General features: G+C 41.8%; 3 protein-coding genes across 4 annotated transcripts in view; all 3 read right to left on the minus strand.

The window, feature by feature from the left end:
• nphp3 (nephronophthisis 3) overlaps window positions 1-8,810 on the minus strand; it is a 39,342-nt gene extending 30,532 nt beyond the window's left edge. The window contains exons 1-26 of one of the 2 annotated variants that reach the window (XM_022207191.2): window positions 8,735-8,810; window positions 7,881-8,254; window positions 7,628-7,753; window positions 7,398-7,548; window positions 7,076-7,228; window positions 6,744-6,877; window positions 6,265-6,425; window positions 6,013-6,169; window positions 5,641-5,715; window positions 5,371-5,541; window positions 5,162-5,265; window positions 4,901-5,015; window positions 4,651-4,794; window positions 4,431-4,528; window positions 4,194-4,296; window positions 3,994-4,076; window positions 3,443-3,578; window positions 3,112-3,276; window positions 2,883-2,977; window positions 2,668-2,790; window positions 2,346-2,535; window positions 1,755-1,996; window positions 1,462-1,537; window positions 1,245-1,372; window positions 842-1,082; window positions 619-744 (exon numbers count right to left, since the gene is read on the minus strand). In XM_022207191.2, coding sequence (XP_022062883.2) covers window positions 619-744; window positions 842-1,082; window positions 1,245-1,372; window positions 1,462-1,537; window positions 1,755-1,996; window positions 2,346-2,535; window positions 2,668-2,790; window positions 2,883-2,977; window positions 3,112-3,276; window positions 3,443-3,578; window positions 3,994-4,076; window positions 4,194-4,296; window positions 4,431-4,528; window positions 4,651-4,794; window positions 4,901-5,015; window positions 5,162-5,265; window positions 5,371-5,541; window positions 5,641-5,715; window positions 6,013-6,169; window positions 6,265-6,425; window positions 6,744-6,877; window positions 7,076-7,228; window positions 7,398-7,548; window positions 7,628-7,753; window positions 7,881-8,204 — 3,621 coding nt within the window. In that variant the 5' untranslated portion in view covers window positions 8,205-8,254; window positions 8,735-8,810. Of the gene's footprint in view, window positions 1-618; window positions 745-841; window positions 1,083-1,244; window positions 1,373-1,461; window positions 1,538-1,754; window positions 1,997-2,345; window positions 2,536-2,667; window positions 2,791-2,882; window positions 2,978-3,111; window positions 3,277-3,442; window positions 3,582-3,993; window positions 4,077-4,193; window positions 4,297-4,430; window positions 4,529-4,650; window positions 4,795-4,900; window positions 5,016-5,161; window positions 5,266-5,370; window positions 5,542-5,640; window positions 5,716-6,012; window positions 6,170-6,264; window positions 6,426-6,743; window positions 6,878-7,075; window positions 7,229-7,397; window positions 7,549-7,627; window positions 7,754-7,880; window positions 8,255-8,734 lie in introns of both variants that reach the window. The other variant, XM_022207186.2, reaches the window with a different exon arrangement.
• An 838-nt stretch (window positions 8,811-9,648) lies between these two features.
• Window positions 9,649-11,502, minus strand: si:dkey-96n2.3 (uracil nucleotide/cysteinyl leukotriene receptor). Its single transcript, XM_022207174.2, has 2 exons — window positions 11,406-11,502; window positions 9,649-10,629 (listed from the first exon to the last, which is right to left on the minus strand). Exon 2 carries the CDS (start codon window positions 10,605-10,607, stop codon window positions 9,687-9,689), a length of 921 nt encoding a protein of 306 aa, XP_022062866.1. The 5' UTR covers window positions 10,608-10,629; window positions 11,406-11,502; the 3' UTR covers window positions 9,649-9,686.
• Window positions 11,503-11,623: 121 nt separating this feature from the next.
• The window catches only part of si:ch211-285f17.1 (sickle tail protein), a 92,058-nt gene continuing 76,755 nt past the window's right edge, over window positions 11,624-26,926 (minus strand). The window contains 20 exon segments of the mRNA XM_051940459.1: window positions 11,624-13,274; window positions 14,315-14,446; window positions 14,984-15,696; window positions 15,699-16,203; window positions 16,450-16,557; window positions 19,155-19,183; window positions 19,186-19,297; window positions 20,323-20,409; window positions 20,412-20,551; window positions 20,734-20,848; window positions 20,851-20,901; window positions 20,903-20,936; window positions 21,064-21,089; window positions 21,091-21,254; window positions 21,292-21,361; window positions 21,363-21,510; window positions 22,186-22,333; window positions 23,119-23,258; window positions 25,148-25,323; window positions 25,492-25,631. Coding sequence (XP_051796419.1) covers window positions 12,738-13,274; window positions 14,315-14,446; window positions 14,984-15,696; window positions 15,699-16,203; window positions 16,450-16,557; window positions 19,155-19,183; window positions 19,186-19,297; window positions 20,323-20,409; window positions 20,412-20,551; window positions 20,734-20,848; window positions 20,851-20,901; window positions 20,903-20,936; window positions 21,064-21,089; window positions 21,091-21,254; window positions 21,292-21,361; window positions 21,363-21,510; window positions 22,186-22,333; window positions 23,119-23,258; window positions 25,148-25,323; window positions 25,492-25,631 — 3,575 coding nt within the window. The 3' untranslated portion in view covers window positions 11,624-12,737.

Raw genomic sequence — 26,926 nt, forward strand, 5'->3', positions numbered from 1 at the left:
TAAAATTATAGCGAAAAAATCAAAATGAATACATAAACACCAAATAAGTGGTCAGTATGTTTTCCCATGTATTGTACATGGTACCTGAGGTATTTGTACTTCTGTTATAAGCTACTTTATACTTGTGGGCGAGTACAAGCCAGGCGGATATTGTGTAATAATTCACTCTGACACATTTATTGGAGAATTTTAGTAATTAGTTAGTTTTCATATTAAGATTACAACAGTAAGATTTTGTGAATTTTGCATTAAAAACATGATAGAAGCATAAACTACAATATTATGGAATAAATAACTTGTATATCTTGCTCCATCAGTATTAACTGTGAAATGCCATACATTACAATACAGCAGTCTCGATGAACATTTTACTGAATGTATATTTTATATTATTATATTTAGTTGATAAATACTAATGCACTCTCAGTTTACTATGATTTTCAATGCAGAACATTTGCTTTATTTTTGAAACACTATTTTGGAAGTGTGGTACTGGTACTTCCACTAAGGTAGGAGTAAGGATCTGACTACTTGTTTCACCACTATACACATTATAATAGAGGAATATGAAAGTTCTGAGTATGTAGTACACAAAAGAAGCATGATGCAGAGTCTCACCAGCTGACAGTAGATTACTGCCAGGTTGACCAGTGCCGTGGCCACACTGGGGTGTTTGGGTCCAAAACTTTTTTCCCTGATTTCCAAAGACAGCTCATAAAGTGGAACTGCCTTCTCCAGCTTCCCCTGTAAAACACAAATGAGATTAGCTGCCAAAACCAACACCACATGAGCTGATTAGCAAGTGTTTAATCACGTCAGTCTCAACAGGCACATGTCTCACTCTGCGTTTATAGAGCATGGCCAGGTGTTTGAGGGTGTATGCCAGGGAGGGGTGGTCAGGGGACAGGGCTTTCTTGCGGATGTCCAGCGCCCTCTCATACATGTCCTCGGCCGTTTCGTACTCCCTCCTTTCAGTGTGCAGCGCAGCAAGGTTGTTGAGGGACTGAGCACAGTCTGGGTGATCTGGGCCGAGGACACGCTGGCGCATCTCCAGAGAGCGGGTCAGGAACACCTTGGCTGCACTGGTGAGGAGAAGAATTTTAGATTTGCAGGTGAAATTAACAGAGTACAAATTAAGAAGGTTAGTGAATGTTTTTTTTGAGGTTCAGACACAAAGTACTAGGCTGTAACTGCGCACTGAATATCTAAAAGGAGTGTTAAACACCAGCTGTTGTGCGCCTTACTCTAGGTTGTTCTGGAGGTAGTACAGGACGCCCAGTTCATTGAGCGTCTTAGCACAGTCTGCAGAGTCTTTTCCCAGAGTCAACTCTTCCAGCTGCAGAGCTCTGCGCCTCAGCAAAGTGAAGCCATACTGAAAGAGGAAGCAGATAAAATGCAGGTGTAATATGACTGATTAGGTGAGCATGACTAAGAGTGGGGGTATCTGAGAAATATGCTCACCATATGACCTTTCTGGCGAGCAGTCTTCTGACGGATCTTCACTGACCTCTTCCTGAGTTTCTCTGCTTGTTCATACCTGACAGTAAAAGTACCAGATGTGAGCGATTACGTAAATGTGTACATTTAATTGAATCCTGTATTACCAGAGTGTCATCTGGTATCAAAGCTATTCTCTAAAATCATCAGAACAGGTGGGGTGCATCTGTATAATATACTGCTTGTCTCAAACAACTGATAATAATTACAGTTACAAATGATGTCATTCATGCCAACACCAAGAAATTCCCATTTACTTGTTTTGCTTCTGGTAAAGCATAGCCAGTGACTCCAGCTCTCGTGCCACGCTGGCGTGCTCCGCACCATAGGCATTCTCACTTATCTCAAGGGCTTGCTTGTACAGCTGCTCAGCATTGCCATATTTCTTCCACTGGACATAAACTCCAGCCAGCTGGTGTAGAGAGCGAGCTACGCTGGGATGGTCTGGATCCAGGGCTGTCTCTCTGATCTCCAGAGACCTTTGTAAAGGGGCTACAGCCTAGAAAGACAGGCAGAACCAGATATACACGTGAATCTTTTCATAGTTTTGTTTTCTTGGCATGTTTGCATTTATTAGATAGTGACAGTGGACAGAGACAGGAAATGGACAAACCAAGGGACCTGCTATGTGATATGTGCCTTAACCAGTACTAAGATGTACACTTTCTAAGCAAAAAAACACAATTAGAGACACATATTTCTCTTTTTTGACTGTGTAAGTAAATGAAAGCAAAAATTACTGCAATGCAAGACAAAGCACAGAATGACTGAAGGTGAATGATAAACATGGATGTATTAAGTTATTCAAGAGCTAGCAGTTTTGCTAATGTTACAGTCATGTAGCCTACCTGACTAGGAAGGCCCAGGTCTTTGAGGAAACGCCCTAACGTTTCGTATAAGTTTGCGAGCTTGGTCATGCTGTCCTCACTCTCACAGCTCTTCTCATAGCGTTTCAGAGAGTCAAAGTACTCACTAGCCATGGAGCTTTTGTCTTTCCCCACATACTGCCAATAGGCCAGCAGCTCAGAGAAATGACCTCTGGAAAAAGAAAACAACACACGTCTTTAGGGCAAAACACACGTCTTTAGGGCATTTCCTGAACAAATGCGGCATGGTTTGCAAAACCACCTCCTCTGTGTGTGCATGCTTTTAGTTACCACAAATATGTACCTCTTGTAGAGGTTTTGGGAGACAAACAGGTTCAAAAGGCTGAGCTGTAGTTTAGTTCTGTCCTCCTGCTGCTGTAGCAACCAGGGAAGTTCATCTGCGACACGCCACGTCACACGGTCCTGACTGAAAACACACACAATGAAATGAGCCGGACTGACAGAAGAATGTGATTTGAGAAGCAAATGTCAAAGGAGGCGACGACTACTTTGCAGCACCTGAGCTGTTGGTTGAAGTAATGGATTAGCTTCTCTCTGTATGTAGTGGAGCTGCTTCCCCCATCTAAAAACTCCAGTCTCACAGCTTCCCAAGCCTGACAGACAGACACAGTGACAGACAAAAATGACAAATCTGTCTAATGATGAATTTAGTGTCCTATGAATATTAGAATTCTTTTACTCATTTTGTCTTTAACGATGTTTTGCTCTATAAGCGGAGCCTAATCACCTGCAGATGTTGAAACCTGATGAGTCCACAGCGGAGGGTTACAATGCAGAGTCTGTTCAGGCGGTAAAGCAGAGAGGACAGAAGAGGCAACTCGACCTCTGGGAAAAGATCTAGTACCTCTGATTCACTCACTCCATTATGGCTGGCACATACAAGGCACAATATCTAAGGAAGGACAAAAAACGAGCACATATTTACCTGCTACGTGGAGAAAGGATTCATATCAACAAAAACAGAAAGCTTGAGAGGTTATAAACTTGTCTGTGACACTAAAGGAAATTACATCTCTCTGGCTTAAACCAATAACGCTGACAAAACGTTTCTAAGTCACCTCTCTCATAATGTGCCGCTCTCTGTCTGTGCTGAGAGAGTTCAGCGTCATCTTAAGTGCCAGGCGATAGAGTGACATGGTGTCCTGACAATGAAGGCACTGCTCCAGGCTTTTCTCCAGCGACCAACACGATTTACTGCTGGGAAGCAACGATACATTCATTACTTTAACATATTTTTCATGATTTTGCAACTTAAATTTGTGCAATCACACAACCAGAGACATTTAGGGAAGAGCGGTGAATTGAAAACAAACACATGAACCAGTGTCAAATTTTAACCCTATAGTAGACAAGCAGTTACAATTCACAGAAACTGCAGTTTTGAACTATCCTTTCTACTTTAAAAAGACAATAATAACACCAGACAGACCGACAAGCAGATTTAAAAGGGTCCCAGACGTTTGGCTACAGGATCTGCAAACTTGGACCATATTAAAGGGAAAACACCAGCTGCAGAATGTTGCCATTTTTTGCAGCTGAGTATTATGAGAACAGATTTTTCTGTAATGTTTAATAAACTGGAGGGATTGCGAAACCGCAGTTGGCTAACCTGGTGATCATCCTTGCCAGCAGTGTGACGTATAATGCATTGCAGGTGGATGCAGAACGACAATGCCTTTCCAGCTTCTTTTCCTGGAACAAAGACACAAACATTCAGCTGTGATATCCTCACACCTTTTTCAGTGATTCTAAATGTGTTTCCGCACTTTAAAAAAAAAAGAAAAGGCGGTTGATGGGGTGATAACTGACCTGGTCCTTGGTAAGTTTAAAATCCACATTCTGGCACTCTGCATTGACAACACTCCTGACCTCTCTGGGACTAAGTGGGTCTAAGTGGAGTGTGGGCCACAACCTAAACAATCACAGTATCTTTAGACATAAACACTGCTGCCAGGAAAACCAACAGGCAGTCATTTGAACCAATGAAACCTCTAATAACTTGCAAATTGACTCGGATATTTAGAGTTTAAAAGCAGTGGGTCTCACCTCCAAGCTTGAGGACACGTCTCTACATTGACAGACACAACCACTCTGACATTGACAGGTAGAGGGTCAATCAGCCACTTCATGTGTCTTTCTGCTTGCTAAAACAAAAGGAGACAAAGCCAGAAAAGTAAAGAAACAACTGTACAGTAAAAAGAGGTTGTGACTGAGACAAATCCCATAGGGTCTAATATGGTTAAAAAACATTGGAGTAGAAGGGCACCTGTATTTGGTCAATGGAGTCTATGATGATAATGATGTTTCCTTGATGTCGCGCTGATAGTCTTTCAAGCCAGCGGGGAAACTCCTCCAAGATCTTACTGGGCTCCATTGACAAGCCAGAAATTGACCAGAAGTGCTGCAGCAGCTATGCAGACAACAGACAGATAGAGAACAAATGTCCATACTTTTTCAGTGAGACAGACTTTGTGGGAAGTGAGTCTACGGAAGAGTCAATAAGAGAGACTCCTTACTTTGACTGTGAGGCGTTTGATAATGAGAACAGGCTCCGAGCTTGTAGAAAGTGGGCGACCAACAAAATGATAAAGAAACAAGGTGTTGGGGGATTGTTTCTGCTGCAGTTCAATCCTAAGGAGAGTTAAAGTTTAAATTTAAAGTAATACGGAAAGCCACTCATTCAACATTCCAAATATTTTAAATTACAATAATCCTCCAATAGTTTCATTTAAAAGTTATGGGACATATTACTCCAAAATGAAGAAATCTGTTCTTACCATTTGGACAGCAACAGAGACTTCCCTGAGCCTGGACCACCAGATACCAGCAGAGGCGGTGTGGGAGGAGGAGCTGCTATCATATCATTCAAACGATCTATATACTGAGAGGAACATCAGATGCAACACAGAGTCACTGAAATCAATACCAAACTATTTCATTTCAGAGAACTGAACGGGTAAGTTATAGATTTGGGGATCCGCCCTACCTTCTGGAAGCCTAATTGTGAGGTGGTGCTGCTACAAGCCTGCTGATAAGACTCAATCTGTTCCTGCTCATCATGCAGGTCCCACAGCACATCTCCTGAGTCTTCCTCATGCCCCTCCTCTATCCCAGAGTCCTTAGAGTCAACATCTGCTCCCTCAAGACCCAGCAGCTCCTAGACGTAGAAATCAATGTTTCAAAAGTGTTCATTTACAGGACCTATCAAAACAAATTGATGTTTGGAAGACTGATGTGGCTGAGAGACAGTCTGTACCTGTTTGATGACTTTCTCTAGCTGAGCATAAATCAGATTGGCCCCCTCTTCAGCAGAACCACTATGATCCACCACCTAGGTAATGTTCAAAACACATCAGCACATGCACAGTTTGGCATCCAGCAAACAGGAATATACAGAAAGCCAAATGTAAAGGCAATAAGCTCATGGGATCTGTTTTTTGTCCACAGTTCATAGCGTGACTTTGACTCAACAAGCCTTGTATGTACATACCTTGATCTACCAATTTGCACAGCACACTTTTATAGCATTTTGAAAAGATAAGCAATTGCAGTAAATCGAAGCTTTTATCTTTTGTGGAATATCTCTTCCTCTGTATCCTGTTTTATCATTTAGTATAAAGAGACGCACCTTGATTTTAGCAGCCTTGTCTGCAGCATTCACCCGTTCTAGCAGTTGTCTGATGGGTCCAGTCAAACTGTGACCTTCTTCAGTTCTCAGGTAGAGTACCAAAGGATGACCATCTGGATTCTTCACAAAAGCCTCCTCACAGTCCTCCACCAGAGAGCTGCACAAATGCATTAAGCATGAATGTTACGGCAAAAAAAAATCTAGACTTTAATATGAAATATATTTCATGTATAATCTTTACTTCACCTGTACCTTGTGACAGTGGATTTCAGAAGAAGTACACACACAGAACTCCTTTCAATCTCCTGCTTTCGCTCCACAGCGTACGAAGCAGCATTCTCCTCTGGGAAGCAGACATTCAGGTAGAAGTGGCCTAGACCCTCACACATCCGCCGTAACACAGGAGAGTGCTTCTGTAATTAGAGTATTAAACACAGGTTTCTCAGACCAAAGTTACTTTACATCAAAAATGGCATTTTACTGGCTCACACTGGTTTTCTTAGGGTCTGAATTAACCAAATAGTCTCAACTTAACCAAGAGTCTTTCCTTTTCTTCTAATTGTAGACTGAAAATTAAATGAAGTTTACCTATTCCAGTTTAAACCCTCCCTCTGTTTTACTGTCAGTCATGTGAAGAAAACTGCCTCACAAAGGTGGAAAGTAGAATAGTAATACCACAATATCCCATGAAAATAGAATATTTACACATTTATAATGTCCATCTAACCAACCTTAATAAAGATATCCAGCTCAGCTTTAGTCTCCGGGGTGCAGATCAGGTAGCAGCGCACTGTGTTACTCCATAAGGCCTGGGGCACATGAGGTGAAACCTGGAGGAGACTGGCCACTGCTGCATCCCAGTCATCTGACAGAGACACACACACCTTGTCAACATACTACTACTTGCTACAAATTTGTTTCTAAAAAACATAAGGATACACCAAACATCAGTACTGAATGTAGAGGTTAATTTCTATGAAAGCTTGTACAAACATGTGACAGGATTACTTCTGCTGCAACAAAACATATCAGGGTCTGACTCTCCCTGTTAAACTTTACTTACCTCTGCTCACATTTGCAAAGGGTCCCTCCACATCTATCAAACTGTGTGCAAACTCTGGTCCTCTGAAGGTCTGCTGCAGCTGCATCATGCTGCCCATAGAGGGCTCACTTCCCAGAACACCACCAGTCCAGTACTCGCACTGTGTCCCTGCAGCTGAAGATAAAGAAAAACGGAAAAATCGACACAGCCTTTTTTATGATAAAATGAACGCTAACAGGTAATGAACAGTTTGTGTCCCTAAACAGGAATAGATACGCAAATCAGATTGATGGATGAATAAAACAACGCAAAGAACCAAACACTAGCCAATTCTGGGTCTTACCAGTGACAGTGGTTTGGTTGTCATCTGAATCGGAGTCATTTGGATCATAGACTTGGATGCCCTGAGCCTGTAGCTGTTGCAATTTGGCCTCTAAGTCCCTTTTCGCTCGCAACAGGTCTTGTATCTCCTTCTCTTTTGTTTCTCGGAAAATCTGGTGATCATTTGGCCAAAAGGTTAAAGATGAAATCATGAATACAGAAGAGGATTCTATATGATGTGGTGCGGTTTACCTTAAACTGTCGCTTTACTTTGTCCCTGTCGTGTTCAAAGGTGGCAGCCCTCTCCATAGCTTGGTACTTTGCCTCAAGAGCACTTTCTTTTTCTCTAAGGATCTTCTGGTAGGTTTTCTGCAAAGCCTGGTGATTGAGAATGATAAACACCATCACAAGAACTGGAAAAACATCCAGACATCTGCTGTAAGCAATAGGCTTGTCCTAATACAAGCCAATAATCTGTACATCTTGTTCCTTTATCATCATTTACCTGTAACTCAGCTCTCAGCCTCTTGTTCTCTTCATCCAGCTTGGCTTCCTTCTTCTGCATGGATGAGATCTCATTATTCTTGCTGACACGGAAGATCTCATACTCTTTACGGAGTCTTTCATACTCTGCAGCGTACTCTAAATCCACAGATCCTGTGGATTTGAAACTGGCCCCGATTACCCGAGGTCCTCGACGGAAGGAGCTGCGCAGGAGTCGGGCTTTGGGCTTGACCTCGACCGGTATCTCACAAGCTTCTCCACCTTCACCCCCATATCCATCCTCGATCACCTCTCCTGGGCTGACCATAGAGGATGCGGTGCCCATGGTGGCAAGCTGGAAAAATCCTCAACCTTTTCTGAAGCCCATAGCTGCTCCTGTGAGATGACAAACAGAACAGGGATGCACAATGTGGAATATGGATAAGTTTTAATCCACCTAGGCAATGGAACATTACCGTGATTAGCATTTCTTAACATTTATTTATTTTTTCCAAACATCGAGTCAATGTATTGTTAGAGCCACAATGCTAACTGCTCTTACACTATAGCAACAGCTGATATGACTATTACTCTTAGAATGACACCTCCAGCAACACAAATGCGATTTCATGCTAACTAGCTTGACGCATCCCAGTCTAAGAAATAACGGTAAATGCAGCTGTACTTCGTTAGCTAAGTTAACGCAACGTTTCGTAGGGGTTCAACTCATTATTCGCGACATTTACTGGCTTAAATACACCAAAAATGCAGCAGTAACTTGTAAGACATATTTTAGTTTTGAAAGAATGCTGACAAAAACACCAAGTCTTCGTGAAAATATACGAAGCACGGTTAAATAAACAGGCGTAAACTCACCGTCAGCTCGTCTCACAGCTTCTTCCTGGCTGCCTTGGTAACAAGTCGAAAATACGGGTGCCCGCACAAGTCAAAATAAGCGAAGGACATTACTTCTTGGAAATATGGAAATTGCACAGAGCACACTTTCTTTAAAAATGTTTTGGGCATTCTTTACAGGAGTCACAACATTCAGACTTATTTCAATGGGGATATAAGATATTAATTGAATAGAAACATTAGCCATCGACAACCAATCACCTTTATAAAAGAAATATAATTAATGAAAACATGTTTAGAGCAGTATCCCCAACTACCTAAACACAGACCTGTGGTAAAGCTGTGAACTTGCATATATTGATACCTATGTTCAATTTAGAGGAAATTGTGGTATCTCTGGGGGTGGGCGCGTCAGGGGCCATGTGACAGATTTCCTTTCTGATTTTGACTTTCACCCTGTTTGTGTCACCGTGTCACAGGAGAGATGCTGTTAAGCTATGCAAGTTTGCAAAATGTGAGAAAGGTTTTCACTTCTTCAGGAAGTTTAGAGATATAGAGTAGAAAATAGTCACTGTTTGCATGTATTTTGTGCAGTGTTTAACCACAAGCAGAAGTTCACATTGTGTGACTTTGATGTTTAGGTTTCATGATGAACGATCATGACAAATACGGCACAAAACAGATGTTTTAATCCTTAATGCTGCTAAAACTACTGGCACCATACTATAGGTACAGGTACATGTTTTATCTTCTGTGGTTCTTCTAAAAAAAGCATTGACTATTCCCGGGAGAATCCAAAAATTTAAGAGGCTGTATGATGAAAACGAGGAAATAAATACTTTGTCCTATGCAGTGTATTTCTTTCATTATGCTTTAGGCCCACATGGTTGAGATCAGATGTTCATGATGCACAAAATGATGCACAAAGGTGACAGTTTGTTTCAAAATGTTTTATTGTTTACATGTTAGTTATTTATAGGTTACGTTCTCTATTTTTACAGAACAGTCGGAGAAATGTGTCCCTGTATGCACGATTCAAGACGAAATACATCACAGGATCCAGTACACCACTAACGCAGGTCAGTGCAGATGTGATCTGAGTGGCTCTTCCCAGCGACTCACGACTCGCTTTAGCAATCGGACCGCCAATGTGGCTTTTAATGTAGACTATCCTGCATACATGGTATGGCACAAATGCGAGCAGGAAGTTCATCACAATGAGTATAATCATTCTTATGGCTTTGTCTTTCACTGGTCGTTCCACTTGTTGTCTGACTGTCCTTAGTTTCAACACAATCAGTATGTAGGAAACCACTATGGTAGTCAGGGGAATAGCAAACGCCACAACAGTGGAAACCAAAGCTGTCTGAGATGCTCTGTCTAAGTACAGCTTGTTGCAGGTGCCAGATGAGTTGGTCTGTTTGGAGAATAGCATAGGACTCATGGAGATGATAACAGTCACCCAAAGTATGCCAACAGCTACATTTGCATACACAGGCTTCCTAATTGTCTGTGATTTTAGAGGGAAAACCACAGCCAGGAATCTGTCCAGGCTAATGAAGCTCATTAAGTAGAGGCTGCAGTACATGTTTAGGTAGAACAGGAAGCCTAGTAGTTGACAGGGGATGTGTCCAAAGGGCCAGTGGCTGTCAGACAGGTGGTAAACTATGCGCATGGGTAAAATGAGGACATAAGAGATGTCGGCTACAGAGAGGTTCCTCAGAAACACCTTGGATGGAGATGTGCTTTTCTGGTGAAAGAAGGCCCACAGCGCCAAGGCATTCCCAGGCACGGCAATGATGAAAATCAGGATGTAAAATATGGAAAGAATAATATTCCAATGGGCCGCAGCAGTGTCATCGAAGCCCTCTCTCTCCCCTGCAGAAATATTCATAGTTGCTGTGGTGAGGTTCCGCCTGGTGCAGCACAAATTAGACACAAATATCCTGTTATGATCAATAACATCCCCTTTGTCGGCTGCAGTCATGTGGTCTAGGTTTAGTGAATCACCAAAGTATACCTTGTTATCTCAAAACAAAACTGAGACTAGAAGGTGTGTGTGACCAAAATATGACATTAAAACATCAAATCACATGAAGTATCATGAGTAAATGAGACTTACTAGAAAGAGGAAGTCTTCTCACCAGATCTTATAGTGACTATTGATTACATGTTTCACCAGTGAAAGATTAACTGCAGAAAAACTACTTTTGCAGAGGTAAAAAATACTGATGAGATTTGTATGTTTAAAAAAGAAGAAAAAATATCCATGAGGTGCAAATCACCTAAATTAACATGAGACTGAAGATGTAAACTGTTTTGTATAAAATTAGATACATTTTGTAAAAGTGTTTCCCATGTCTTTTGCAAACAGTCTGGTAGTTGTAATTCACCCTCCTTTACTGTATATTGATGGTGATTAAATGCAAGATCCACCAATCAGTGCATTTAGTCGAGCTGTCACCGAGTATTATCAATGTAATTAAATGCATTGATAATTTCCTTAAACCCAGGTTACTGAATTTAAAATTTGATTTAACACAAAGTTTTTTAAAGGATCAATCTGTAGCAGTTGTTGAAAGAAATTTACGCATTTACTGAAAACATCAAAACATGCAAAACTGTTGTATTTCAAACACAGCTAATCATTGTACCATAACATTTAATAATCAATCATTAATCATGTTCTTACCTGTGGTACAGATCGCAGAAAATAATTAATATCTACTACCAGCGGAAGACACTAACGAGCCAACAGGTGAAGAAGTGGGAAGTTGTGAGCTCTTGTGTGGCGCATATCCACTTTTGTATTTATGTACACACACGCGCACACACACGCCCACATACACACACATTGCATGCACAGGAATTAAACAGGAAACCAGAAACAGAAGCATGAGAACACCGAAGGTCAATGCACTACAAGCATGCAAGTCTTTATTTTTTTGCTACTCCAACACAGTTTTGTCTTTACCACATTGCTCCTTTATAGTATGATTTAAAGCTTTACAAAAAAAAGAGAGAAAAAAACAAATATTTACAAAATCTATCTGTGCAAACATGATTCTTCTTTTACACCACTCTCCTAAAGTATCTGAAAGGCATGCATACAAATAAACTTTGGTATGTTAACAAAACTACTTATTTTTCTTAGTAGAAGCATTTATGTACACGTGGTAGAACAGTTTTATCTTCTTTTTTTTTAGTACAGATTACATTTAGACAACAATACATGTTAACTTAACAAACTGAGACCAGCAGTACAACCACTGAGGTCAACACTTCAGCCGTCACACCAAGAGTGTGCATGTAAATTCCCCTAAAGCTCATGACTGTGTTAGGCCTGAAGTGAGTCATTATACAACAACTTTGGCAAATAGGCACAATAAAATGAAAACTTGATTACTCATGATACCAGTTGTACACCTGTAAAATAAATTGGCAGTTCCAATGGGTGGAGAATGAGAAAATACTCTTAGAAAACTAAAGTTACATGTGTTTAAATGTGTGTATACATCGTGTATACATTCATAAAAGGCATTTACAAGGGCTGCGTTGAATGTCTGGCAACATAGGAAATATAGAAGATTAAATATACTATGGTTATTCAATCTGTCGTTTCAAAAATAAAACACAATTTTTACATGATATTTTGTGATTGTACATCAACTCTAAATTCCCTATTCGTAGCTACAGCAGGAAAATATATTTTCAACATGAACGCCTTCCACTTCAGCTACAAAGTGGCAAAACTAAATAGGTTACTTTTTAGTTACATTACAAAATATTTTCTGTTACACCTTCAAGAGAGAATCAAAATCCAAGCAAGTATGATGCAAAAATTTGAAAATGAACAAAAGTCTGTGAATGCCAGTGTCAAAATAAAAGATGAGTTGAGGGAGTGCGTCACTTAATACTTTTACAAAAAACTTTCAAAAACAGAAGAAAAAGGAAAACAAAACACAAAACCAAAACTATATAGTATAAAACATGACCCAGGTCTACCTGCTATGCGATTATGGTACTAAGTAGTGTCCTTAGCTGCTGTGGCTGTTGGGATGCAGGATTTTCCGTTGCTGCCGTTGTGGGACCTGTAGCTGGTGAAGCTGGGGGTGTGTATGGTGCGGATGCTCTTTCCACCTGGGCCCAAAGGTGTGGGCGACAGAGGGGAGGGGGAGGAGGAGGAGCATGAGGAGGAGGAGGAGGAGAATGAAGAGGAGGAGGAGGAGTGCACTCGACCGTTGGGGGTCTGCGAGGAGAACGAGAGAGCTTTACCTGTGTGCTGTGAGGGCAGTTTGAGGGATCCGTTAGACAGGGAGGGGATGTGGGAGGACGGCAGGGAACCGGAACGAGAGGACAGCATGGAGGACTTTGTCACAGAGGAGGAAGAGGAGGAGGAGGAGGAGGAAGAAGGGTTAATGGGATTAGTAGCATCTGAGTTTGGCGCAGACTGGGAGCTGCCTTTAGTAGAGCTAGGGTAAAAAGCAGGGATTTTAGAGATGGGTACAGTGGGGGAAGTTGTTTTATGATCCCCTCCCACTCTTTTAGCACTTCCGTTAGCCTGCAAACAGAGATGCCAAAACAGATACTGGTTGTCAAAAAAGAAAAAACTGGTAAAACAACACATGTAAAAGGCAAGACGATGTTAAATTAAACTACAAGTTATTCACAGAGACAAGCAAACATTAATATCACTAAGACACAACTAAAAGACACCAAAAAACAAAATGTACAGAAGCTCTGTTTTTAACTACATGGAAGATGAGACATATTGAGCTGAGAGACATGTTACCAAGAAACAGAACACTGCAAAGGTTAGACAAGGCGATGGCAGACAGGGCGGGCATCTTTACAGAGTGCCTGTGAGTTAGAGGGGTTGTTAGGATTTGTGAGGGGGGCTGTGGGAGAAAATGTAGAAGGCAAATGTTCTCAGGAGGGCTGGAGAGAATTAGAAAACAGGGTTAGGAGTCTGAAGTGTGACAGCAGACAGGGGGAAATGTGGGCCAGTGTTCCAGTGAAACTGGTGTTGCAAGATGGGTGGGTTATGCCGAGGTCTTGACGGGAAGAAAATATTCACTGTGGGGTTAAGTAAGCTGGTGCAGTGATGTTGGGTTTGAGCAGGGGTGCATTGTGAGAAGGGAGGAGCATAGGCGAAAAGTCGGTTAAGTTTGTATTTGAACATAGCCATAAGCGTCTTAGGGTTTGGCAACACTGTTTAGGAACTCAGCTGTGATGGGAACTGGAGATGTGATGACAACTCAGATGATGACAGGATAGGATTCCACTTTTCTTTGCCTTTTGTTTCTCCATTTTTTTTTTTAGCCACCAACACAGTGAAAACCATGAGCAGTGTGGACATGCAGAAGCATACAGTACAGTGATGTTATGGGGTAACAGTCAAGAGTCAAACATGCCTTCGTGTCAGAGCAGACTCGAGAGAAACATTAACAGATCCACAGTCGCCACCATGGTGACTTTATTTTTCAAAACACTTGATATCTCACAGCTTTGGTAGTCTTTTTCCCCCTTATATGCCTCATGCGTTTGATTTCCTACACGTTTGTTCCTCTAGTCTCTGGTAAGACCCTACAGTAAAACTACCTGTCGGAACTGCCTCTGAGCGTCCTGCAGTTTTTGTTGTTTTCCTGCTTTGTCAGTTGTGCCCGGTGACTGCCTGGACTTCGCGGATAAAGGGACGGGCATCCGACTAGTAGGGGAAGCGACACTGGTGTTCTGCAAGGGGATCCAAACGAAAAACAAAACAAGAAATAAAAAAAAAGATAGAAAAAAACACAAACACACCACATAGGAAGTATGAAAAGTCAAGGCACTTACAGGTCAAAATAAAAACCCTTGTTCATTTAACACCTCAACAACGAACACCAGTGAAAGATCATGCACCAGGTGGGACCACAAAGTTATTATATACAGTACATGCAGTCAAGAATAAGTAAGTAATCAGAGCTTAATCATCATGACAGTGTCTTTGATGATGAGTGTGCCACTTGCTGAAAACCTCAGAGTTTTAGCAATGAGCTGAAGGAGAAAGATGGTAGCCAGGAGCCCAACAAAATGCCACCCCCAATCATGATCACCATGATTCAATAGAGGCAGAAAGCCATTTGGGGACATTTCCAACATTTTCAAAGCACCTGTGGAGTGGATTAATGATTTTGTAATTTCAGTGGTTAAGGTTGGAGTGAAGGTAGGTTGGAAACTGAAAGAGAAGGACCCAAAAGCCTCCTGGAGCAACAAGAGCTAAAGAGAGACCTGTTGTACGGTGCTGGGGACAGTAGTAGTGGTGGTGGTGGCGGTGTTGGTGGTAGAAGGGATTACAGGGCGAGGAAGCAGCTGAGGTTTTGTCTTCTTCTGCAATGAACTTTTGCTGGGTACCTTAGGGCCATGCCCTCTGGAGGTAGGCAGAGAGGAAGACCTCTTCAGCCCCACTCCTTCTGAATTTTTCCCATTCCCAGCTTCTGCCTCCTCAGGGCCGACCGGCTCTTCGGGGGAGCGTGGCCCCATCTCACTAATGGTGGTCTCCAGTTGCTTGATGGTCTGCTCTAGGCTGTCCAGTGTCTTGTAGGTGTTCTTCCGAATCTCATCTGTCCTGCAGAGGGCGTCGGAGTTTTGCTTCTTCGGCGCAGTGGTGCCCGTTCCCTTGGGTGTTTCTGCTAGGGATTTCGAACGTGCAATCTCAAATCTCTTTGCTTCCTTGTGCTGCCTGATAGTCCCATCAGATTCTTCCTCGTCTTCATACACGACCACCTGCAGAGTCTTCTTTCCTGACTTGGTACCCGTGCGTATGGCTTGGGTCAGCGCTGCCAGTTGTTTCTTAGGGAACTTGAATTTGAACTTCTTCTTACCATCTTGCTTGGTATCTCCATTTGACTCTTGATTTACTCCGCTGTCTGTTAGTTCAGATATTGAGGATGAAGATGAGGATGATAAGCTGGCGTGATCAGCAGTGCCCTGTGAGTGGGTCACCTTTTGCCATCAACCACTGTGGTTTCTCCACCTTTTCCCGACAGCCCACTACTCTTCTCTGAGTCAGACTCCTCACTCTCCTCATCGATGCGCTCTTCCGCCAGCATCCTATCCAGTTCCTCCTCACATTCAAAGATGGTGGACAGACGCTTGTAAGCTGAACGGATGTCCATCGGTTCGTCAAAGATGATGATTACAGGCTTCTTGTTGAAGCCATTATCCTGTGGTACCGAAGGATCTACTGGGGCGCTCCTTCGGTTTGCTGCATTGCCTACAGTAACAGTCTGGACGCTTCCTTTCTTGGCATTGACCAGCTCTTGGTACTCGCCACAAGACAAAGCCTGAACCTTGGTGTTGGTGATCATAAATGCAACATTGTCTGGGGGTGGGGGTGCCTCTTCTCCTGGTTGGTCAGGACAAAGACTAGCCCCATCATCACTGTCTTCAGCGTTAGCTTTAGGTGGCTTGCTTTGTTTACTAGAAGTCTTTTGGGTGGAGGAACTAAACGTTTAGGTGCCTCTTTTACAGCACTGGTTTGTTGTGGTTACCACTGGTTCAGGTATTATATTCTTACTAGAGGAAACATTCTCATGGTTGACTTTATTTTTCTTTTCTGTGTTCATTTTGTTGAGGATTTTCCCTTCTGCATTTCTGCACTCGTCTTCAAGGATTCAGAGCGTTTAGCTGGTTTTCTTGGCAGTTTGAATCCGTTCAGTCCCACAGGTTTGGGTGAAATAGGCGGAGGTGTTTACAGGTGATTTGGTGGGCGAAGACAGAGGAGGTGGCTTCTGCTGCTGCTGCTGCTGCTGCTGCTGCTGCTGCTGGCTTGAAGAATTGTCATTAACATTGACATTTGACACCTGTGTTGGAGGCTGTGTGGGCTCTCTGTGTTCGGAGGTGTTCTTCAATTCCTGATGGGGGTGGATGATCTTTGGGAATCTGGCCAGTCACATAATATATAACCTGTGAGAGTGAAATTATATAATCTGTTATTATTTTAAAAGTCTAAAATATTAAATAAATATTTCTGAATATCGTGAAAGAAATGTAAAGTCATACACACCCCTGGCTCTGTCGTACAGTAGTATTCCCGTTTTCATCTGTGTCTGGATCTTTATCTCTCGACTGGGCTCTGAGCTCTGCTAGAACAGTGTGTGAGGAATAATATTATTGTGCAACTGGTCTGTGCCAGGTCGTGGCGGATTAACTGTTAATTTACATTTATGACTGCAGAAGCATCCACAGTGTCAAATCTGGACTGACCAGTTACCTTCTACAAGGCAAATATTTAGTCAGTATTTCTCAGACTTTTCTAATTTCATACTGTATTACATCATGCTGTCCTGAGATTAAATGCTGTATTAAACATGCACGCAGGACAAATGAATGCATTTAATTTTTTGAAAGCTAAGACTATAAGCCACTTTATTTCATGACTGCCTGATCAGCTAAAGTTTAAGTTATTCATAGCTGAGTCCATTCAGCCTTCTCATTCGCACATTCCAAAGTTGACAATACTACAAAAATTTTAATTGTCTTTGTATCTATAGAATATATAATTTCTGGTTTGTAATTGCTGTATTTATACATCCAGTTTCAAGCAATATGCACTGTTGACTGAACTCACTTTTATATCAGTAAAAAAAAAAAAAGCTATACTTTTAGCAGCATTATCTAATGTGCAATCTTAACCCTCTGAACCCCAAAAACCACCAGCAGGTTTTGAAAGGCATGTTATCTCATATTATCACAATACAGCCATATGTCAGCACCAGAAACTCTTAAAAACAAAATTGCTGGAATTTCAACTTCTGATGGTCCGCTGAACATATCCTTTTCACTAAAAAACGTGATACTCTTTAAAATCAAGTTACTCATACACGTATCATGCAAAAATTCACCAAAAAATAAACTTTAACCAGATTCTAGGAAAAAATAAAATAAAAATTCTGTGCTCTCGCACAACGGTGAAACCACTGGTAACTCAGCTTCGAGCAACACTAACGTGACAAAATTCAGAGACCTTCTAGCTGAATGAGGTCAAACTGCAGGCTGTGTTTATACCAGGTTTTGTTGTTTCCCACAAGTGTTGGTTTTGCTTTTCCATACAGGTGCAGGACAATGATTAAAAATGTGACATAAGCAAACAAAATCCCAGAAACTGCTCAGAGTTCAGAGGGTTAATGTTGCATTATATACAGTAATTACAAGTTCACAGTTAGTGTACCTGTAATCCGGTACACACTGAGAGAAGTTATAGTTAAACTGCATGTTTTAAACAACTGGCTTTGAGGTAGTAAAATCTGTCGTCCTTGAACATACCTATTGTCTTTGTCACGCTGACTGGTAAAATCATACTAAATGTGTGTCGTCTTTCCTCAGTGCCAAAATATTAAAGGTGGAAGTGTGAAGCTGGGAAAAGCAAATGAGGTGAAGTGGTGCAAAGACAACAGAAACAGAAAAGTGATTCCTCAGAAAAAGTACAAGTGAGGGAGAGGAGCATGCAAAGTGGCCAGACTGACCTCTAGTAACCAAGTCTGCAAAAATAGGTTGTGTCTACCCAGTGAGTTTAACTGCGTTGTCTCTCAGTTGTCAATCGTTGAAGAAATAATGTTTCGTTGATTTTGTGAGAAGAAAGCAGAAGACGATTTAATTGCCTGTAAGCTACAGTCTTTATTGATTTGGGGGAAAGACCAAGTGAAGGTTAAATTAGTTGTAAAGACACAGCATTGTGTGGACCAGACGTACAGAAGACACAGCATCTTTTCAGTAGGCTTAATTTATGCAGACTTAATCCTGGAAATGTATCCAAGCTGTGATATCCAGCAGAATCAAAAGAGGGAAGATAAAACAAGGGGGGCAGCAAGGAAAGGAGCGTTTTTGGAGGAAGCTGCTACAGGTTTTCTCTCGAGCCAAAGCAAGAATGCAGAAATCGTAGAAGTGTAAGACACAGCCATTGATTGTATCATACAGTTGGCAGAGGCAGGCAGTTAGCTGGGCAGCTGTAACGGCGATGCATATGTTACCTTTTTCTCTTTGAGGGTAAAAAAGCCCCCGGTCTTAGTTCTCTGATTGCGGTTTCAATTCGAGGGGTGGGCTCTACCCAAATTTTTCAGCCCTACATCCTTAACTGTGCACTTCTGGAAACCTGAGGAGTGGAGAGAAGTGAGGGGGAACCACGGGGGCAAGGATTTTGAGGATGGGAAGAAATTTGAGTATCTTCACCACTGCCACAGCTACAAAACCCCCCACATGTAGCAAACGGAGCAAGGACGTAACTCATGCCCGTCCTTTGCCACTACTGAGGAAATCAACCGCCACAGGAAGAAAAAACAACAAGCAACCACTCCCACAATGCAGAAATCAATCAAATCGAGCAGACGTCTGTGTGTTTGTGCACATGTTTGAGGGAATGTGTATGTTTGTGGAGAGCCTGCGTGTGCATCATGCATCTAACCTGAAGCTCTGCCATGATCTTGTCTCCTCATCCTCCTCTTCTCTGGTAACGGAGGTGGTGACAGGAGGAGGGGTGGCTGGCTTCGGCTTGGTCTCTGGTGGAACCTTGGTGGGCTTCGGCTGGGGAGATGGAGGTGGAGCCTCCTCTTCACCCTCCTGTTGACAATTTATGCAAAGGATATTACTCAGTCAATACTTTTCCAAGACATACAGCATGAGAGCAAGGTTTTATAATGTAAGTAACCATACTGTAAAAAAAGTGATGGGCGGAAAAGGGAATAATGATAAACTCTCATGTGAGCTTAGCAAAAGGACAGAGCCCCAAAAACTGATGCTGGATTTGAAAGTTAAGTTATCTTTAAAAAACAAAGAAGCCAAAATTATATCATTTATTAGAGCAGGAAATTGTAAAAACAGAAAGATTCGTTGGATTGTCAATTTTCCGATGCTTCCTAAACATTAATGTGTGATGCACAGTTCCACCGGAAAGCGTAACCACATTTAAGTTTCATATTGTAATATTTCAGCAAAATCACTTTATACTGCATGTGTAATTTAAAATTCATGCAAAACAATCTACTCTAACCACAACCTGTAAAACAAAAAAAAAGCTGCACTCTCTGTCTTAACCATGAACTATGAATGACTCATCTGTGACCAGCAGTGACGTGACAAAAATTCTTGGATTTTTGGGCTGAACTGCAGGCAGTGTTTACACAAAACACATGGGAGACACGTATGAAAACAAGTTAAAATCTGAGTAATAAAAATATTAATTCTACATAGATCCTCATATTTCCATAGTATTGTAACATCTGTGGGCACTGGGAAAATGTCAAACATGTTGGCTCCATTTTGTTTTCAATTTTGGTAAAATAAATAATCAAAGAAATTCTACTTCTTTTTTTTATGATTTATGGCATTATAACTGAGCTTTACTGCAAAATAAGACATTTGTGAACTTTGTCATTTCTAGCTATGGTTGTGCAGTTTCCGTGGAGGTGCAGGACTTTATGACTGGCGTGAAACACTAGCCCACAGTGTAGTACAAATGCGACAGGAGCAGAAAACTCTCAGAAACTACTTAGGGATCAGAGGATTAAAGACAAAGGTTAAAAAAAATGCAACCTCTAAAACTGCAGCTTGTGTTTGTGCTGTTTTTGCGCCACTGCACTCACCTGAGCTGAGACGGACTCCTTCCTGTTCGTGTAGACCACCTCTCCGGAGCGGGTGGTGGTCATGCCTGAGCTGGAGCTGGGTAGGTTTTCCTTGGAGGAGGTGGAGGTGGAGACTTGCTCGCCTTGTCAGACCCCTGCCTGGTCAAAACTGTCAGGGGCTGCGGGCCTGATGGCAGTTTTGGAGGGTCTCTCCAGTGCTGGCTTGGCAGGTTTCTCCATCAGAGGCTTGGGGAGTTTCTCAGGCCCTTTCTTGGCTGTTTTTTCTGACTGAGGCTCTGGCTGGGGCTCTTCTGTCAGGTAGATGAGTTGAATTACAGAAATCCAAAGTTAAAGTTGTGCTGATAAAGAAAAAAGAAGTGAAAGGAGGCCACATTTGCAGTTACATCTGTGTCTGATTTGTACCTGATGGGGGCTCGGCAGGGCTGTGGGTGACTTCTTGTTCTGCAGCGTCAGCATGAGGCAGTGCCGAGTTCTCTTCCACCTCCAGATTAGGAATTCCTTTCCATCATGTTGGCCTGGGGCCTCTTGGAGGATCTTCTCAAACTCTTTTCCATCATAATGACCCATGTTCAGGCCTCCTCTCTTCCCACTCTTTCTCAGCTGGCCTATGAGTTGCCAGAGAAGAACACAGAGAGTAAGACAAAGTTGTTTACAACTTCGTAGATTCTGAGAAAACCAAATGAAGGGACAGTTATTCCAAACAACTAAAGAAATGAACCGTGACCAACCTACTCTATGGACATAGCTCTGTTTTTGCTCTTGTCCTGAACTGTTCTGAAGCTCTTCTATGACCAGATCCTGGTTGGCAGTGCCGTTTCCATTATTCACCGGGTTCCCCTGAGTCTTCTTCTGGTGGGCGGACTCGGTGGATCCGAGGCTGCCGCTTTGGGAGATTCCCGGCCTTGATTTTTGCTCAGGTGGGACTGGGGACGTGAGTGGGGCTGGGGGTGAGTGGGGGACTGGGCTGAGCTGTCAAGGCCGCAGACTGCTGGGACTGCTGCATGTGGACCGGGGAGCTCTGGACATGATGGTATGACCATTGGGGAGGAAGGCATCACCTCGGATCTGATGGTGGAGGTCTGAGGCTCTGGTGGGGCTTCTGCTGCTGCTGCAGGGCTGTTATCCACTGAGACAGCAGTGGAAGGATCAGGTCCCTTCTGAGAAAACTCCGTAGCACTTCTGCAGGGAAAAAAGGATGCAATCTATTGATGCAAATCACTTAAAAGGCATGCTTTTGTTGTGTTAAAAACAAGTCTGACTACACTCGTTTACACTAATGTTTAAAGCAATACCTGACACTGATAAAAATCCATTTTACAACTAAATGAGTATTTATGGTCTTTTTGAAATCTTATCAAGATCAAGAATACATCTAACCCCATAATAAAGATGACAAGTAATGCTGATTTACTGCTGACATGAAAAATCAATTATGGTTTATGGTTGGCAGCACGGCATGTCTCGGGTAAAAGGGCCATGCAGGCAGAAGTGAGAGAAAAGTCGAGAGCGAGTTGGTGTCTGTGACATATTAAAATGGAAATGAGGCGCTGCAGTGTCCACCAAATTAATTCACTTATCGGTTCAGTGAAGGTGATGGAAGTAAATCAAGCTGGACGCCACACTCTTCTGTCCACACGGAATGACCTATTTGATGGGATGAAGGCTGGCTTGCCAGCGTAATCAAACACTACAATCTCCCACATCATAGACTCCTGTGAGGAGTCCTGCCAAAGTGCTTTTTGTTTTCATCTTCATTCCCCTCTCTCACACTCAGCCTCCAACGCTCCAGCACCTCTTCTTCTGATCTCACTTTATCTCCATTGACATTTTTTTTTCCTCGGCTTTTCCCCCTACCTTCTCAGACTGCTGAGTGTATCGGTCAGGCTTTTGACTCTTTTCAGCATGCTGTCCAGTTTATGAGGCTCCTCCTTCAAAAACTTGACAGCTTCCACTTCCACTCTGAGCACAGCACGCATTCTGGTCTGCAGGGCTGGAAACTCTCCTGAAGAAAAACACAAAGACATGCGTGCAGAAACATTCTCATTTTGACTCTGATTGTAGAAGTGTTATTTTATAGTTATCTATTTATATGGAAAGGCCTCTAAATAAAACACTACAGCATATATTAATAGGCTGCCCATTTATAAAAGGCACTATACTCCCCCATACAGATTCAACAGGATGCATTACTGCCCTCAAAAAATGATAGAATTACATTTATTTTAGAAATAAATGCAGACATAATCCCTGATTCTCATTTCATGCATGCAAATTACCAAAATTATGTCCAATATAATAATTATATAGTTATGATATGACAAAAATGGCAAAAATTTATTATTTAAGTCCTCTTGTAAACATATCAAGGAGTTTAATGTAGTTTGCCTTGTACATGTATTTTGATTTCAAAACATTTTTCTTAGACTTTTTTTTTTTTTTACCCATATATAATTAAACTGTCAGTCTGCTCTTTACATAAGAAAATAACTTTAAACACATTATTGCCTTTGAAAAAAATTTAATTGGAATTCTGTTTATTTAAGACCAAACACAGGCAAAGTCTTTCTCGTAGTAAACACATTAAGAGTTCTGTTGTAATTTTTGTGTATTTTCAATATTTTGATTCCAAACATAGTTCTACCAGATTATTATCATATATAATCAAAGCATCAGCCTGCTATTTAAATGAGGCAATAACTTAATTACTGCCTTGTATTACACATCAGGTAATATTAAGTACTTGAACTAGCAGAAAAACATTAGTGTTTCCAGTAAAAAGAACATTGCCATCGTACCTTTGAGGCCCCGCCAGAGACTCTCCCACCTTCCTCAAAGTTACTGCTCCCTCTTCTACATCCCTTAAAGTCACAGCTCTTTGTGTGTTTGCTGAATCCTTCTGCAGAGAACCCACAAACTGCTCCAGCTCACTGCAGGACAGCGGAAGGATAAAGAATCCAGAGTTGAACACCGATGTTATTTACAACTTGGTACTGTAGAATATATAATGATATGTTTGACAGCAGAAATAAAAAATCAATGCAAACTTGTTTTGATGTATTTTTGTTTCTGCTGTACTGACATTTATCTGTGGTGGACCTGTTTTTGCTAAGATATTATTACTCTTGACAAACACCAGGGGGCAGAACACAATCATTTATCTTAAAGATCACATACTGATGGAGCAAAGGTGAGCAAACTTTAGGATACAATCCCTAAAAAAAGGACAGAAGTTTATCATATGTAAACTATGTACACAGATTGACAATAAACATCTCCTCTATGCAGATCACTGTCCTGTCTACTGACTGCTTAGTGTAGACTTGATCACAAATGTTTACACTCTGAATGAGGACTTATTTGTGTGAGAGAGCACTTCCTCACATAGAAAACATATCACGGCTCCTCAGAAAGCCTGCTATTCCGAGGGGGAAACGTGTCAAATGATAACATTGTGTGCAGTGTTGGATTGCATGAGAGGAACTAAAATGGTGTTTCATTGTGCCAGGTACCCTGAGGAACCCTCTTCATAGCGAGTCCCCTAAAGGGAGCGGGAGAGGCAATAAGGAGAGCGGTGTGTTAAATGCCCTGCTATGCCAGGGCCTGTTGGAATGATGAAAAATCCAGCAGAGGACAAAGAAAGCAGATTTTCTGTTTTTAATCACGCTTTACCCAGATTGTAAAAAAGTATGTTTCACATAATGTGCATCTCTGTGTGTTAAATACACCCTAATTAACTACTTTAGATTATATTTCCTGGAGCCATCATCATGCACTTTTCATGTTTCCCTTCATATATTGTAAATTACTGTTATCAGCTGAAACTATGGGGTCACAGGCGTTTCACTTATAATGAGGACAGCTTGATGAGATAAAAACTGACTTGCAGATGAGTTAGCAGCACACTAGCAGGATAAATGCTCTGTATTGTTGCTCTGTGGAAGCTTTGTCACCATCATCAATACTGTCCCCTGACAATGACAAAGCACACTATTTAAAGCTTCTTCAGGTAGTCCTGTGCTTTCATGCTACCCGTTTCCAAATTCTAAGCACCTTTTTCTTTTGCTATAAAATGCTACAAAATGTGCCCTTACAGGTCATGATAGATTTACTTCTCCTCCTCAGAGGGCAGTGCTTTTCACAACACATTCTCCCACTGGTCTTAAAGCCAAGCAGCCCTAATTATCAGGCCTTATTTAAGGTGCCAGCGGCCATGTTTTGCTGACTCACAAATGGCCGGATACCAAGGCTAACAGAGAGCTTAATCTAGCTCCAATCCACTGTCTCCTGCCTGTTCATTTCCAAAGAAGCTCTGAGCTGCTATCGTTGTGTTTATTGGAGCATATGTTCGCCAGTGTCTAGCAAGACAACACGGTTTGACCTTCCCTGTAAATATCCAAATAAAGAAAGGATTTAATTACTGCTCCCTGTTGGCAAGATGAGGCCGGTGAATTAAAATAAGAGCAGGGTAGTGAGTAATTACTCCACAGTTAGGCCCATTGTTCTAGACTGCTGTCTCTAAGAGGCAGGCGCTGCTTGCCTGTAGAAACCTGTGGGGCTGTAATTTGGAGGGTGTTGGCTTGTCAGAGAGTTTGGGATTGAATAGCTCAGGTGAGCTGATAAAAATGAAGCCTTTTGTGGGTTTCCTATAAATGGGAGAAGTCTGACTAGAGCCGCATGGGAGTGTATTAAATCAAGTGCAAAACTTTATAGAAAGGACAAACCATTTACAACAGACATTCAGTAATGAATGCAAACACCGTATCTATACATTTTGGACTGAAACAGCTGTTATGCAAGTTAATCAGTGACTTCTTACCTGAGCTGTGTGAGGACACGCTCCTCCAGACCCAAGTATTTGTGCCTGTCTTCTTCCACCAAAGCTCTCTGCCTCTGGACAGGGTCCTCCAGACGCCGCATGGCCTCTGCGAGTTTAATACTGATTTCCTGCTCGGCACGCTTCAGCTGCACCCGTAATGCCTCCTGGTTCTGGAGCTGAGAGGACACACACAGTGGAATGAGATATTAGAGGAATCAAGACAAGCAAACCCACGACTTTTAAAGCGTCGTACAGAGGCAGATTTTTTTCACATGCGTGCACACAGGTGGATATCTAAAAACAGACAACAGGCTAAATTCATTAAAAGGAGAGAGAGGTCTTGCCTGCAGCTGTCTCATCTGATGGAGTTGCATCCTGAGGTCAGAAACGTTCTTCCTGAACTGCAGGAGGTTGACTTTGAGAGGAACTGAGCTCTTCTCTGATGGGGCTGCGTTACTCTTGGGAGCTAAAACTGGAGAACCACCTGGGTAAGTTAAAAAAAAAGAAAAACAACAAAGTTTTTGTGTGCTTCCTGAAAAACATGACACACAAAAGGAGTCAATTTATATGTGCATGCTGAAACCCTTTAGAGACGGTTCTTAATCGCTCTTATAATTACACTAAAGTAAAAATTACTGCTGAAATTATTGGACAGGCAATAAAAGTAAAAAGATAATTCCCCCTTAGAGGGAGTCGACTGAGATGTTCTTTTCCAAACCCTCGCTCTGTCATCCTGTCTGACTTTCCGCTACAAATTATTGGTTAGCTTGTACATGTCTGCAAACACACTCTTCCTGGCAGCACACTGGTCTGACTTAACGTTCCAAATGTTTAGTAAAGATTTCTTGAACCCTCTGCGGCATCCTTTTCCCCCGCACAAGGAGCTCAGATAATAATACTCGCGCTCATATTGGCTGCACCTGGAAATGTCTGTCAACTGCATTCAGCATTTCAGTCACCGCTGGAAATGGAGAAACCATGGAAACCAAATGGAGCTAATATTTGCGGTTTGGGTGAAAGTCCCTAAGTGGCCGACACCAATAATAATCTAACTGAAACTCCAGCATTTGTTTTGACTTCAGCGACCTTTAAGTTATTTTCAGATTGCATCTACAGTACAAAACACAGAATACAGGGTTTTGGTCTCGTACATTTAATATCAGCTGATAGAAGCAGGTTCAATTGAATATTTCACACAAATTACAAATGATTTCTCACTTGCCTCTGTAAGCAGATTTAATTTGATTTTGCCCCATATTTATAATATATCAGTATTGAGAGTATCTTTACCTTGAATTATAACATTTTTACACCTAGCAGTGCAATTGACAAGTACTTTTACAATAATATTCTCTTCAATCATGGATAGTTTTGAAGTGACAATTTTTTGGTAGAAAGAAGTTCTAAAGTCTGTGGATTAGCCATAGTAACTTGGAAATCATTTCTGACAAGACATATTTTTGGTGATTTCGTTTATCAGTCTCATTAGGAACCACATAAAATTGCGTTCACCTTCATTGTATTGGATTTGTGGCTATAATCTCAAAAGCAGGTATCTTAACACTGTCTGTATGGTTAGATCCACTGACGGTAAGTAAGAACCAAGCCTCTAACCTCAGAAGTCAATGAAAGAAGTACTGTTCCTGCCCCCGAGTTAACAGTAGTTCAGGGAATGCTCAGAGTGCACTTTAAGCTCTCTTGACACAGACTTGGTGGCAGCAAAGAAGAAACTTTGTCTCTATAATCTCAAAAATCCATTCACATCATCTCCCTTACAGC

Source organism: Acanthochromis polyacanthus, chromosome 20 (assembly GCF_021347895.1).
Source record: "Acanthochromis polyacanthus isolate Apoly-LR-REF ecotype Palm Island chromosome 20, KAUST_Apoly_ChrSc, whole genome shotgun sequence".
Taxonomy (NCBI): Eukaryota; Metazoa; Chordata; class Actinopteri; family Pomacentridae; genus Acanthochromis; species Acanthochromis polyacanthus.